Genomic DNA, 14,780 nt, shown 5'->3' on the forward strand with positions numbered 1-14,780 from the left:
CTGCTAGACCAAGACTCCATTGTGTCCTTGAACAGTTCAATTAGTATGCAGAGGTCTGACTGAATTAAGTACATTTTGATGTCAAGCTTTTTGTAGACCATTAGACCCTACTAAATCCAAGATCATGGCACCCTCAGTTAATCATAGGTCTCCAACCCTGCTCCTTGAGGGCTAACATCCTGCAGAGTTTAGCTCCAACCCTAATCAAACACACCTGAACTAGCTAATCAAGGTGTTCGAGGTATAACAGGTGTGTTGGAGCAGGGTTGGAACTGAAGTCTGCAGGAAGGTACCCCTCCAGGAGCAGGGTTGGCTACCCCCGTCATAGATCCATGCTCACCCTCTAATTATCTTGTTTTTCCCCAAGTGACATTATGATGTGTGGCTTTGGCATGTCTGCAGCCCATTGTCTTGGGGTAAAGAACAGAGTTCACATGTGAGGAGAGGAAATGCAAGGAGAGAAATTATACTTCCATCTTAATTTAGCTGATTTGGCCATGGCACTACACGGCACACCCCGGTCTGGCAAACATGCTCCTGAGGTCTCCATGTCATAGTTAGTGCTAACAATGTGGAACCAGAGCTAACAGAGCCCCTGAAGAGCCAGCTGCTCAATTTGTAACCCGTCCTACGCCACAATGCTTGGACGTGGGTGCAGCGTATGGGCAGTTCCCTTGCTTTGGTTTTCCCACCATGGAAGCTGCAGTTTTGAGGCTGTGGTTGGAGCATTCCTGAGCCAAGTCTGGTTCAGTGGCTCTCTGCGGGTGCTTGACTTCAAATGTGGAACTGGGTCATAAAGACTCTGTGGGGCGAAGATCAGAGGGGAAAAACTGTAAGATTCCCACACCATCTACAGGTCCCACTCAGCTCTTCTTACACCTTGCCCCTGCTGAACTTCAGCGAGAGAAGAGATCCCTGACAGGAAAAACAAGGAAATATTATGAAGAAAATGGAAAAGGTGAGAGGGAAAGGGAGGTTCTGGGCGGTGGGAAAGAAGACAGATCAGACCCCAGAGAGATGAAGAGTGACTGAGAGCCAATGAAGAGTGAAGGACACTTATCTCTGCAATGTGATCCTGCCTCGATGGAAGGTGTGGGTGTGGGTGAGGGGATAAGAGAGATGAGAGACTGATATATGCACTGGGGAGGAGAGTGAAGGAAGCTCTTAACTAGCAGTAATGCCTCATTACCATGAGATGAATGCTTAGGTCCATGCAGCGTGTTAATGCGCTGCCCTTTACTAAATGTCACGCTAATCTGAGTATTAGTTTAAGCAGCGGCATGGGCAGTTCCTCAGTGTCGGTTTGTAGAAACATTGCAGGAAATTGAATGAGAATGTTAGAATTGCAGTGTTCCCTGCCCCCAGCTCCTCAGCGTGGGCTCGCCATCCTGCACCACACCTAACCACAGCTCTAAAAGCAGCTAATGTTTGGCATGTCAACTGGGTTTAACGCTGAACAGTGCTAGGATGAATGGGGAAGGGTCAGAGTATGTTTTTTAAGGCCTGTTTTCGTTTCACCCGCACTAAGTTCCTGTGTGAGCAGAATGTCTGAATGGAGGGAAAGTAGTGGTAATCCAGCCTGAGTAAGATGAGTCAGTAAGATGTTTCCTTGTTGTTGCTATGTGCAACAACGCTAATACTATAATAGCTGAAAGAATAGTCAAAGCTGAGGGATGCTAATGCTAATGGTCCATACACAAAGATTTAGTGTAGCATTAGCATAGGCCTATATAATTTACATTTACGCATTTGGCTGATACTTTTATACAAAGACTTGTGTTGCATTCAAGGTACAGATATTATCAGCTCTTGCATTCCCTGACAATCGAACCAATGACCGCGGCGTTGCCGTGTCAATGACCAATTGCCGTGGCGTTGCCAGTGCCATGCTTTACTGTTTGATCTTTAGGAAGGCTACATTATTCTCATCCCAAGGATGAGACTCTTGTCCTTTGCTACTTACAAATGTTTTGATGTTAGCACTTTACTTCAGTCCATATGTAAAGCTATTTCTTCCACCCCATGATATCTTAAATGCTACATAACCTTGTTTAGCAATTCACGCTCCAAAAAGGCGTAATTGACTTTACATCTGCAGTCTGTTACTCGTAGCTAGTGTAAGCAAATGATAGTGCCGTGTAATTGAATCTGGAAAATGTAAATATGTCTACAGGTCTGCTGATCTAGATAACTCTCCAAGATGAAGGAGTCTGTAATAGTTCCTAACTTTGTGTATGTGTCATTTATAATGCGGTTTTGCTCAAGGAAAAATAGAGTATTTTATTTTCAGCTGACAGGAAATTGACTTCCCCTCGTGTGAGAGGGGTGACATGAGGTTGCTGAAATCTTCCACGGGTTTCTGTTTGTTTTTATTGAGTTCCATAATGGGCTGCTTGAAGCTAATATGCAGGCTAGCCGCACATCAAAGACACTCCACCTTCTCAACCCCCCATTCTAAAAATATTATGGCCTCAGGATATTTTCTGTCTGTCAGAATATGAACAAAAGGCCAATAGTTGCTTTGCTACATCTTGAGGAGTTGTTTTCTACTGCCCCCTAGTGGTGCTAGACCTTCACTGCATAGATTCAAGAACATTTTGTCAGTTCCAAATGACGGCTTCTGTCTCCCGTAGTGAGATTTATGTTCTGATTAAGTCTGTTTTCATTCTTGTAATAGACCCTTCCTCTTTGTTCCATTACATTCCCACTCTCACCCCCTTTTCCACAAAATACTCTTCCGATTTCCTTCCCAGCCAGCATGTAGGCCCTCAGAGCGACTTAATGAAAGACGGCTGTCAAAACCAGAGACAGTGTATGAAAATGTCCTTATATTATAAAAAAGTTGTTCATCTCTGGTGGTACTGATGTATCAAATGGACAGGCTTGAGATGTTTGGGGGGGTCTCAGCCGGCAGACAGTAGTGTTTGTTGCAAAAGCCTATTTTGAAACAGGAATTGAATTATGGGCCTGTAATGCAAACCACACGTGTGCCTGTGTTGGGTCTTTGTTCAGCCAAGACCTCCGTGAACCGTACCCCCTATATCTGGGGACACTGATCTCTATCCGCACCTATGGCCTCAGCATTTCAGCAATGGAAATTTGCATTGCAAGCCAGCGCAAATACTAGCTGCCTACCCACAAAGCAACAATTAGTTCATTTTAATGCTAGCCTTTGTTTGCTTAATGTATTTGCTGGCAATGCTCTGTTGTTTTAGGTGTTTTACCGTTTAGTACATATATACGTACATATATTAAATATAGATACAAATAAATATTTTCATTCATTCATTTATTTTTTATTCCCCCAATGACAGAAAAAGAGGAAAACCTTGTTTAATGCTGAGGGGAGATTAAGATACACTCTACTCACCACAATATCATTTCTTTCACCCCCTTCTCCTCTCTCTGTTGGTCTCTGGTCTTCTTTGCCAAACCACTGTCTCTAGCTGTCTGTAACTGCTTGCGCTCCATCCAGCAATAACTACTACAATACAGAACCAGGGTTTCTACAGCCGAGCAGACCAAATTCTCATGATCTGTTGTTAGTTCAGAGGATAGTGATAAGTTCATAACCTTAAATCTCACCTTTAAACAAAAGACAATCCTAGAAGTCAGCAGAATCTGGGCCAAACAGCTCGCTACAGTCACTGCAATGTCAGAAACAGGAAAAAATCACCCAGCTGTGCCGGTCAGATGTTTCATGGAGGTTTCATGGAACTTGGGAACAAACGGCACTCTTCAATGGTTTAAAAATGACCGTGTGAAACAGAAACGCTCTCAGGCGTTCGCACAGTCACAGTGCCAAACTCAGCAGGATGTGATTTGAGCGTGCTAACTCAAAGAAAGAGTGAACTTATGGCCAACACAAGCTCTCCTTTTCCCACAACATAAGCGCTCCCCATGTCAGTGCCAAATTCACTGGAAATACACCTGACGGAGTGTAATGTGGAAACCATAGCATTTTCAGACAGTGGGGAGATATTCTATATTGCATATTCAGACTTTTCACTTGGGCTTAAAACAATAATTTTAAAAAGTTAATTTACCCCAGTGGTGACATGATACGGTCAGTTAAAAATGCCGCTAAGGCTAATTTAATAGCTAGCATTTTATGTATCCTAAATACACACATTTAAATAATATTTTTGCAAAATGTGACAAAATATAAGCTTGATGGGAAATGTTTTTTTTTTTTTTTTTCACACATGTAACATTTAATGATTAATGCAAAATAAGTTTTCTGCAATAAGTTTTCTACCGTTTTGTGGTTGAAATTCTGTCTGAGAGACAGTAGTAATTTGTGTAAAAAATTCTATAAATAAATATTCAAATGGTTTATTTAACACTAAGTTCAGATAATCATAGTTATATATATATATATATATATATTAGGGCTGTCAAAAGATTAATCGCGATTAATCGCATCCAAAATAAAAGTTTGTGTTTACATAATATATGTGTGTGTACTGTGTATAATTAAATTTGTATATATAAATACACACACATGCATGTATATATTTAAGAAATATTTGCATACATATACTGTATATATTTATATATAATTTATATTATATATAAATATTTTTTTTTATATATAAATTACTAATTTTTCTTAAATATATACAAGCATGTGTGTGTATTTATATATACAAATTTAATTACACACAGTACACACACATATATTATTTAAACACAAACTTTTATTTTGGATGCGATTAATTGCGATTAATCTTTTGACAGCCCTAATATATATATATATATATATATATATATATATATATATATATATATATATATATAATTTATTATTATTATTAAATTATAAATGTATTAATATAATTATACATTTATATACCACTACTACTGTATATTATATAAATATAATATTATTATTAAATTATATAAATGTAACAGATTTATATTTTTGTCTGTCTTCTGCTTTCTGCCAGTGTGGAGTCCGTGAATGATGGTCTTTTCCACATGGTGGAGGTGCAGATCCAGAATCAGACCCTGAGTTTGGTGGTGGATAAAGGGGCACCAAAAAGCCTGGGCAAACTGCCCCGCCCCCCTGCTGTGGACCACAACACACAACTCTATATAGGCGGTGAGAGTCAAAGACACCTCAGTGTATTCCAAAGGTTTCATAGTGGCTTGCTTTGAACATACAAAATGCTGCCCAAATGTTTGAATACATAATGATTGTAATGTAAAGCATTTGCAGGCCCTCTCTATATTGTATGAGTGTGTTAATATTTACCCGTTGTTCATATTTTAGGGGTTCCCTCTCTGATTGACACGGCAGGCCTGCGACCGGGTCCAGACCGTCCATTCCAGTCCTTTAACGGCTGTATTCATGACGTACGGCTCAATGGGGAACCCCAAGACCTCGGCGGTGGACCGGCAGGGGTTGATGGCGTCCTGCCGGGCTGTCACTCCTGCGCCGTTTGTGTTCAAGGGGCCTGCAGACAGAGAGGAGAGGCAGGGGTGTCCTGCGAGTGTCCCACCGGCCACAACGGCCCACTGTGTGAACAGATGACCTCCCAGAGCCCCTGTCAGAGCAGCAGGTACACAAACACGCATGTACACAAACACTCACGGTTGTGCTTGTATCAGGCAGTAATACCCTCTCTCTTCCCGTGCAGGTGTGTGCATGGTGTGTGTGTGCCTAAAGGCTCCTCATACAGCTGCTCATGTGCAGATGGATACTCTGGCCAATCCTGTGACAGACGGGAGGAGGCCGCCGCATGTAAGGGGCAGCACTGTGTGCACGGAGAGTGCAGAGCGACGGAGAGCGGAGAGCCGGTGTGCCACTGCCAGCCTGGGTACAGCGGGCCGACCTGTGAAACTGGTGAGACACTGCACTGCAAAACATATTATTCTTGATCAGAATTTAAAAGCTTGCTACTTATACCACTTCAAAACAAGATCGTTAATAAATGTTTCTGGTTCTACTGTGCACAATTCATCAGTGAACGTTATTTTACAGGGACAAAAATGCTTCCAGCTAGGTTGTGTTTACACTGTTATCTATCTTTTCTTTTGTTACATTCTTTTGGTTTGTTGATCCCTTTAGCAATAGTTATTTAGCAAGATGATGATCCACACTGAAATACTTTATTACTTTTGCGGTTCTCATAATCTTAAAGGTATAGCGGCGGATTTTTTACTTCCGGGTGGATCACCTATACTATTGGTCCTCCTAATTGTCAATCATTCTGGTGAATCAATCAAACTTTTCAAAAAGTGGAGAGGGCGGGTCTTATCTAAAATTCGGAAAGATCCTCCGCTATACCTTTAAGGATTTAATAATGTAGGCCACTCTACTTTTCAGATCACTATTTTCATTCAAACTTTATCGGGTGGTGAAGAATATTACAATAACATCACATACAATAATATCTCGTTTCAACAGAGCGCAACAATAACCATCATTTTTATTTGGTTGTTCTTTTTCTCCATGAGATCTCAAAAAGTAAAAACACTGTTTTACATTTATGACAAAATAGATAAATATTGCATATTCTCTACTGTTAAAAAGTTTGAAGTCAAAAAAAGAAAAGAAAGAAATTAGCCTACTACTTTTATTCATCAAGAATGCATTAAGTGCGTCAAAAGTGACAAAGACTCACACTGTTACAAAAAAATCTATTTCAAATAAATGCTGTACTTTTGAACTTTCTGTTCAAAGAATCCACAAAAAAAATGTCTTGTGGTTTTCACAAAAATATTAATCAGCACTATCTTTAACATTGATCATAGGTTATGTTTCTTGAGCAGCAAATCAGCATATTATTATGATTTCTGAAGGATCATGTGATTGTCATGTGGAAGGAGAGAGGACCCAAAAGCAGAAGGCAGTTTGCAAAGTTTAATGGGTGAGAAAACAGTTCTGATAAATAACACAGGTGGCCGTCAGGCATATGAATCAAACAGAAAGTCTCTTTGCGTGAAATCCAAAGTCATTTAGCATCAAACTCAATAGATGAATCTCTCAGTCAAATAGGAACAGAAAGTCTCTTTGAAGAACAGTAACGGAAAACTCGGACAGGGCCGGATCTCGGGAATACCCGGAGGTAGAGAGAGAGGATGTGTCACAGAGACCACGGGAACGCCAAACAGTAGACCACTCACGTAGCTGGAGATGGCAGAGCAGAGATGAGGCAATAATGCAGTTAGTCAGATGATGCACCACACAGGACACGACACGATACAACACGACAGGGTAGAACAGCGCTGGATAGCAAGCGAACAGGTACGTATCATGAGGTAATAATCTGACAAAGAACAAAGGAAAGGAAAGCCAAGAAATAGAGAGTCTAATCAGAGAGAGTGGGAAACAGGTGGGGAGAGAGAGTGTGTGGAGATGAGGTAACGAGTAACAGCTGAATGGGATGATGAAGAGGATGTGTGTGCGTGAAAGGGTGTAAATATGCGTGTGACCAGGAGAGGGAGAAAGAGAGAAAGAGAAAGAAACCAGGATCATGACAGTACCCCCTTCTCAAAGAGCGCCTCCTGGCGCAACAGAGGAGGACTGACGGGAGCGGTAGAAGTCATCAATCAGCGAGCGGTCCAGGACGTCTCGGGAAGGAATCCAACTTCTCTCCTCAGGACCGTATCCCTCCCAGTCGACCAGGAATTGATGACCACGACCCCGAGGACGAACATCAAGAAGCTTACGAACCCTATAGGTGGGAGCGCCCTCCACACGGATAGGAGGGGAGACAGGACGAGGCGGGGCCCGAACAACGGGTTTAATACACGATACATGAAAGACAGGGTGGATGCGTCGGAGATTAGTAGATAGCTTTAGTTTGACTGAGACAGGACTGAGAACCTTAAGGACACGGAATGGTCCGATGAATTTAGGAGCCAACTTACGCGACGTGGATTGAAGAGGTAGATTAAGGGTGGAAAGCCAGACCCTCTGCCCAACTGAATAACGGGGGCTCTTTGTACGTCGTCTATTAGCGGCACGGCGAGTACGGGAACGAGTCTTGCAAAGGATGGATCTGACCCCTCTCCATGTACGCTTAGCACGTTGAATGAAGGCTGTGACGGACGGCATCTTGGAATCAGCGTCTTGTGAGGAAAAAAGCGGAGGCTGATAACCAAGACAACATTGAAAGGGGGACAAACCAGTGGCAGACGACGGGGCGGAATTGTGAGCGTACTCTGCCCAGGAGAGCTGTTCAGACCAGGAAGCAGGATTACGGAAAGCAAGACTACGGAGAATACGTCCGATATTCTGATTAGCCCGCTCGGCCTGGCCATTGGTCTGAGGGTGAAAACCGGACGAGAGACTAGCCGACGCTCCAATAAGACGACAAAACTCCTTCCAAAATAAGGAAGAGAATTGGGGACCCCTATCAGACACGACGTCAGTGGGTAGACCATGAATCTTAAAAATCTGATCGACGACAATTTGGGCTGTCTCCCTGGCGGAAGGGAGCTTAGGTAAAGGAATAAAGCGAGCAGCTTTAGAAAAGCGGTCGACGACTATGAGTATCACGGTGTTTCCCTCGGAGGGAGGAAGACCCGTGATAAAATCCATGGCGATGTGAGACCAAGGGCGAGACGGTAATGGGAGTGGACGCAGTAATCCCACGGGGGGAGAATTACTAGCCTTAGTCTGGGCGCAGACAGAACACGAAGCGACGAAACGGCGAATGTCGCGCTCATGAGAGGGCCACCAGAATCTTTGACGGATAGCGGCGATGGTGCCCCTAACTCCGGGATGGGCAAATAATTTGGAGGAGTGACCCCATTGAAGAACAGCGAGACGAGCGGAAGGCGGAACGAACAAAAGGCCCCTTGGACAAAGACGAGGAGTAACAACGTGAGCCAGGGAGCGTTTGACCAATCGTTCTATTCCCCAGATTGCTGCGCCCACAACCATACTCTGAGGAAGAATCTCCTCCTTTGTGGGAACAACCTCTGGAGAAGCGAACTGTCGCGAAAGCGCATCAGGTTTAAGGTTCTTAGAACCAGGGCGGTAGGAAATGGAAAAGTCGAAGCGCGTAAAAAAGAGTGCCCAACGAGCCTGACGAGCGTTGAGTCTCTTAGCGGTCCGAATGTACTCTAGGTTTCTGTGATCTGTCCAAACAATGAATGGAACAGAGGTACCCTCTAGCCAGTGACGCCACTCGCCGAGGGCTAGACGGATAGCCAGCAATTCGCGATTACCGACGTCGTAATTGCGTTCGGCGGGAGTAAGGCGATGAGAAAAGTAAGCGCACGGATGAACCTTTTCATCAGAGGATGAGCGTTGGGAGAGGACGGCTCCCACGCCCACCTCTGATGCATCTACCTCAACAATGAATTGTTTGGAGATGTCAGGAGTTCTTAAGATAGGCGCGGAAGAAAAAAGGGATTTGAGACGGTCAAAAGCGGTTTGGGCCTCCTTAGTCCAAGAAAAACGAATCTTGGCCGAAGTGAGAGCAGAAAGAGGAGCGGCGATCTGACTAAAGTTACGAATGAACCGTCGATAAAAATTCGCAAACCCTAAAAAACGTTGAAGAGCAACTCGCGAATCAGGAACAGGCCATTCGGTAACCGCACTGACTTTGGAGAGATCCATGCTGATTCCCTCCGCGGATATAACGGATCCCAGAAAGGAGACGGAATGAGCATGGAAAATACATTTCTCAGCCTTGACAAACAATCGATTCTCGAGCAGACGCTGGAGTACTTGACGAACGTGCTGAGTATGTACTTGGAGAGAGGGGGAGAAAATTAGAATATCGTCGAGATAGACGAATACGAAAATGTTCAACATGTCTCTGAGGACATCGTTAATCAACGCTTGAAACACGGCAGGAGCGTTGACCAACCCGAAAGGAAGAACGCGATATTCAAAGTGCCCTAAGGGTGTGTTAAACGCCGTCTTCCACTCGTCCCCCTCCTTAATGCGGACAAGGTGGTAAGCATTACGAAGATCTAGTTTAGAAAAGATCTTAGCCCCCTGCAGGATTTCAAAGGCGGATGACATGAGCGGCAAAGGATACCGATTCTTAACCGTGATGTCATTTAACCCCCTATAATCTATGCAGGGGCGTAATGAACCATCCTTCTTCTTAACGAAGAAAAAACCCGCACCGGCTGGGGAGGAGGAAGCGACGATAGTACCAGCATTGAGCGAATCTGATAGATATTTCTCTAATGCTTCGCGCTCGGGAGTAGAGAGAGAGTAAAGTCTCTCGCGAGGTGGAGTGGTACCCGGAAAAAGGTCGATGCAACAGTCATAAGGTCGATGAGGAGGTAGAGAAGTGGCCCTGGAACGACTAAAAACCGCTCGCAGATCATGGTACTCCTCCGGAACCCCAGACAAATCACCCGGTTCCTCCTGAAAAACAGAAACAGAAGAGACAGGAGGAACAGCAGACACCAAACACTTAACATGACAAGACAAACTCCACGAAAGAATGGAGCCTCTAGACCAGTTAATCTGAGGGTTATGTTCAACTAACCAGGGATGTCCTAAAACAACAGGACTATAAGGAGACTGAAAAACAAGAAAAGAAATAGTCTCTTGATGATTCCCAGAGATGGTGAGACTCACCGGAACAGTGGCAAAGCGCACTCTAGAGAGGATACTACCATCGAGGGCGTGGACAGGGGTGGAGTCCTTGCGTTCAATGAGGGGAATCCCCTGTTTACGAGCCCAGACCTCATCCACAAAGTTTCCCTCGGCTCCTGAGTCGATCAAAGCCGAGCAGGAGACGGAGTTATCCGGCCAGCGGAGGAGGATAGAGAAAGTAGTGCGTGCGCGTGATGGAGGGTCTAAAGTTGAAGCGCTCACCAGTAACCCTCTCTCTACTGGTGAGCTTTGGCTTTTAACGGGCAGGTGGAAACTTGATGAGACGCAGCAGCGCAGTACATGCAGAGGCGAGCCATGATGCGACGCTGACGCTCGGCCGCGGAGATACGTAATCCTCCCAGCTGCATGGGTTCAGACTCAGCGGTGGAAGGAAGTGCAGAAAAAGGAGCTGGAGAAGTGTTGACGGGTCTTTCGAGGTTGCGACTGCGGCGGCGAACTTCAAAGCGTTTATCCACCCGAATGGCCATGTCCATGAGAGGATCCAGATGAGTGGGAACTTCGCGGGCAAGGATCTCGTCCTTTATATCAGCATTAAGTCCTTCGAGAAAACGAGCTACCAGAGCTGACTCGTTCCAGTCACAGGAAGCAGATATAGTACGAAACTCAATCGAGAAATCTGCTACTGACCTCCTTCCTTGGCGAAGTATAGACAGAAGACGGGAAGCCTCAGCACCGAAGGCAGAACGATCAAAGACCCGCAGCATCTCTTCCTTGAAGAGGGTGTAACGAGAAAGACAGTCAGCGTCCGAATTCCACACAGCGGTTCCCCACTCTCGCGCACGGCCAGACAGCAGGGAGATGACGAAAGCGATGCGAGAACGGTCGCTGGCATAAGTGGATGACTGTAGTGAAAAGACAACCTCGCACTGGGTCAAAAATGATCGACACTCCTTGGGCTCACCGGAATAACACGGCGGGTTGTTGACCCTAGGCTCTGGGACTGTGGAAGCTCTGGAAGAGGAAGACTCAACATGGATGAGATGGAGCTGTTGCGAAATCTCAGTCATACGAGCTGCAAGGGAATCCATGGCATTACGAGTGACGGCCAGCTCTTCCTCATGACGGCCCAGCATTGCTCCCTGGAGCTCGAGCGCAGACTGAAGAGGAATCTCCTTCGCTGGGTCCATACTGGTCAGATTATTCTGTCATGTGGAAGGAGAGAGGACCCAAAAGCAGAAGGCAGTTTGCAAAGTTTAATGGGTGAGAAAACAGTTCTGATAAATAACACAGGTGGCCGTCAGGCATATGAATCAAACAGAAAGTCTCTTTGCGTGAAATCCAAAGTCATTTAGCATCAAACTCAATAGATGAATCTCTCAGTCAAATAGGAACAGAAAGTCTCTTTGAAGAACAGTAACGGAAAACTCGGACAGGGCCGGATCTCGGGAATACCCGGAGGTAGAGAGAGAGGATGTGTCACAGAGACCACGGGAACGCCAAACAGTAGACCACTCACGTAGCTGGAGATGGCAGAGCAGAGATGAGGCAATAATGCAGTTAGTCAGATGATGCACCACACAGGACACGACACGATACAACACGACAGGGTAGAACAGCGCTGGATAGCAAGCGAACAGGTACGTATCATGAGGTAATAATCTGACAAAGAACAAAGGAAAGGAAAGCCAAGAAATAGAGTCTAATCAGAGAGAGTGGGAAACAGGTGGGGAGAGAGAGTGTGTGGAGATGAGGTAACGAGTAACAGCTGAATGGGATGATGAAGAGGATGTGTGTGCGTGAAAGGGTGTAAATATGCGTGTGACCAGGAGAGGGAGAAAGAGAGAAAGAGAAAGAAACCAGGATCATGACAGTGACGCTGAAGACTGGAGTAATGATGCTGAAAATTCAGCTTTGTCATCACAAGAATAAATTCCACTTCAAAATATATTAAAAGAGAAAATTTGAAATTGTAATGATATTTCACTATATTTACTATATTTTAGATCAAATAAATGCAGCCTTGGGGAGCATAAGAGACCCCAGGCTCAGTTAAATGCATTGCAAATGTCGTTTCATTACCATGCCGTATACAGAATCCAGAAGAGTGAAGCAACAAGTCAATATGTGACCTGAAAGTCCTTATGTTTATTAATATATTATATAAATGCTTTATCTGATGGCCTGTCCTCTGTCCCCTCCTCCACACAGAGCTGACGTGCCAAGGAGAGATGGTTCGCGAGCTCCTCAAGCGTCACATGGGTCATAAAAACTGCACCTCCACCAGTAAAATCCCCCGGGTGGAGTGTCCTCACGCCTGCCACTCGGGCCTGTGCTGCGCCCCCACCAAGAGCCGGAGACGGAAGATCAGCTTCAAGTGCTCCGACGGATCGTCCTTTTCCGAGGAGATCGAGACCACCGTGGAGTGCGGCTGCACAAAGTGCCTATTGTAATAATAGAGCGGAAGATGGAGCGGAAAAGAAAATATATTGTAAAATAAAACAAAACACAAATAGAACTTATTTTTATTAAGGGATGTTTTTTTAATAAAAAAAAAGAAAGAGACTGTTTTTATGATGTTGCTTATATGTGTCAGATGAAAAGTAATTTTTGTATCGTCAAACAAAAACACACAGATTAACATTCCTGAAAATATATGAATTATATAAATATGTATAAATCTATATAAATGTACAACCTAACCTTAAGAATTAATTTGGTCTGTGTATTGCATGTCTATTGTGAAGTGTGAGCGCAGAGACTTTTTGCTGGAGAAGAAGCAGGAGGGCTGAAATGAGCCTGTGTAGCCAATCAGGGGAGGACTGTCTAGACTCTCTATCACAGGAAGTGGTGAGCCAGCTTCCTGTGCTCTGGTGGCAAAAAAAAAAAAAAAGAAAAAAAGGAACTGCTTCCTAACGGACCTCAGAGAACTCGCCTGCAGATTTCAAGGACAGAGCTTCCAGTGGGATGGGCTGATATTTTGTACTTTGGGTGTTTTATGTTTTTTTTGTTTTTTTTGTTTGCTTTGGTCCATCAGAGAAAGACGTGGAAAGCTCATCAGTGTGGCTCTGGTTTACAAGCTGCAACTCATCCGAGTGAATTGTTTGCATGACTGCATGGAAAAGTTAAATGTGAACTTGTGACATGCTGCGGTCATGCAGTAAAGCTATTGTAGTAACTATGATAGTTACATGCTCTAAAACTGTTTTACTTGTACAGTTAAACTCCACATGCATTCCCATTGTCCCAGCATCGGCAGGTGATACAGGTTACCGCATCTCTGGTGCAAAGCACTTCATACTGACGTAGTATTCCGTCATAACCGTCCTTTACTAAAATATTAAATGCAAATATATTACACCCATTACTACTGTATTGTTTTATGTGTACCATTTTTATTTGTTTCTTACTCAGAGAGAGCGAGGTCTATGGATTTTCCAAAGGAAAAGCTAAGCAGTGTTAATGAATTTTCAACCTCGTTCTGTCTCGCCCCCGTTCGTCACATGCTGTTTTATAAAGGTACAAGCAGATTTAGGAATCTCCAGTGAACAATGTAACTGAGCTTGTGCAAGAAGTGTCATGTTAGCACCACTAATCAGAGGACTGGTGGTTATGCGGTGCATTTTCTAATTATGTTTTGTTAAATATGAATTAGAGAGTGGTGATTAACTTACAGTGAATGTTGAATTAAAATTGTAATGAAATACCGGGTTGGACTTTTTGTGATTCTTTTTTGTGTAAGCTTTTTTTATTTTTTTACCTGGTAAATTTGAACTTCATGTTCAAAACCTGAAACCAGTATCGAGTTCAAAAAAAGAGAAGAAAAGAAAAAAATCTATAATTTGATGGTCAAATAAGATAAAGAGTGTAATTTTTTCTCTGTTAAAATGATTGTTCCTTTTCCAGTATTATAGTAAGACAACACAGTTCCCTAAAGAGTAATTACTGTGGCACTCATACTTCCCTCGGGTCATTTTGACCCGAAACTATTTTTTTTTTAAATTGAGTGTTCATTACAGTGGTCCAAGACCTAGGGACTTTAGTCGCACTTGAACCACGAATACACACAAAAAAAATTGACTGGATTCGAGGAGTTAATGTGGTTGTAATAAAAAAAAGTAACAAATCCTTCCCTCGTGGTTCAATTTGATTCTCTTAGGAAGAAATGGAATGTGAGGAATGCTTCAGTATACGTAGAAAAACCTAAAAAATGCTTAAAATTTAAACTAAAAGTGTATCTGAATAC

General features: G+C 43.7%; 1 protein-coding gene across 1 annotated transcript in view; it reads left to right on the plus strand.

Annotated features, from left to right (window-relative positions):
* LOC308700969 (slit homolog 3 protein-like) overlaps positions 1-14,242 on the plus strand; it is a 69,172-nt gene extending 54,930 nt beyond the window's left edge. The window contains exons 26-29 of the mRNA XM_081382919.1: positions 4,950-5,104; positions 5,276-5,564; positions 5,643-5,848; positions 12,746-14,242. Coding sequence (XP_081239045.1) covers positions 4,950-5,104; positions 5,276-5,564; positions 5,643-5,848; positions 12,746-12,987 — 892 coding nt within the window. The 3' untranslated portion in view covers positions 12,988-14,242. The remainder of the gene's footprint in view (positions 1-4,949; positions 5,105-5,275; positions 5,565-5,642; positions 5,849-12,745) is intronic.
* The last annotated feature ends 538 nt before the right edge of the window (positions 14,243-14,780 follow it).

This window comes from Scardinius erythrophthalmus (genome assembly GCF_964197995.2).
Source record: "Scardinius erythrophthalmus genome assembly, chromosome: 13".
NCBI classification, from domain to species: Eukaryota; Metazoa; Chordata; class Actinopteri; order Cypriniformes; family Leuciscidae; genus Scardinius; species Scardinius erythrophthalmus.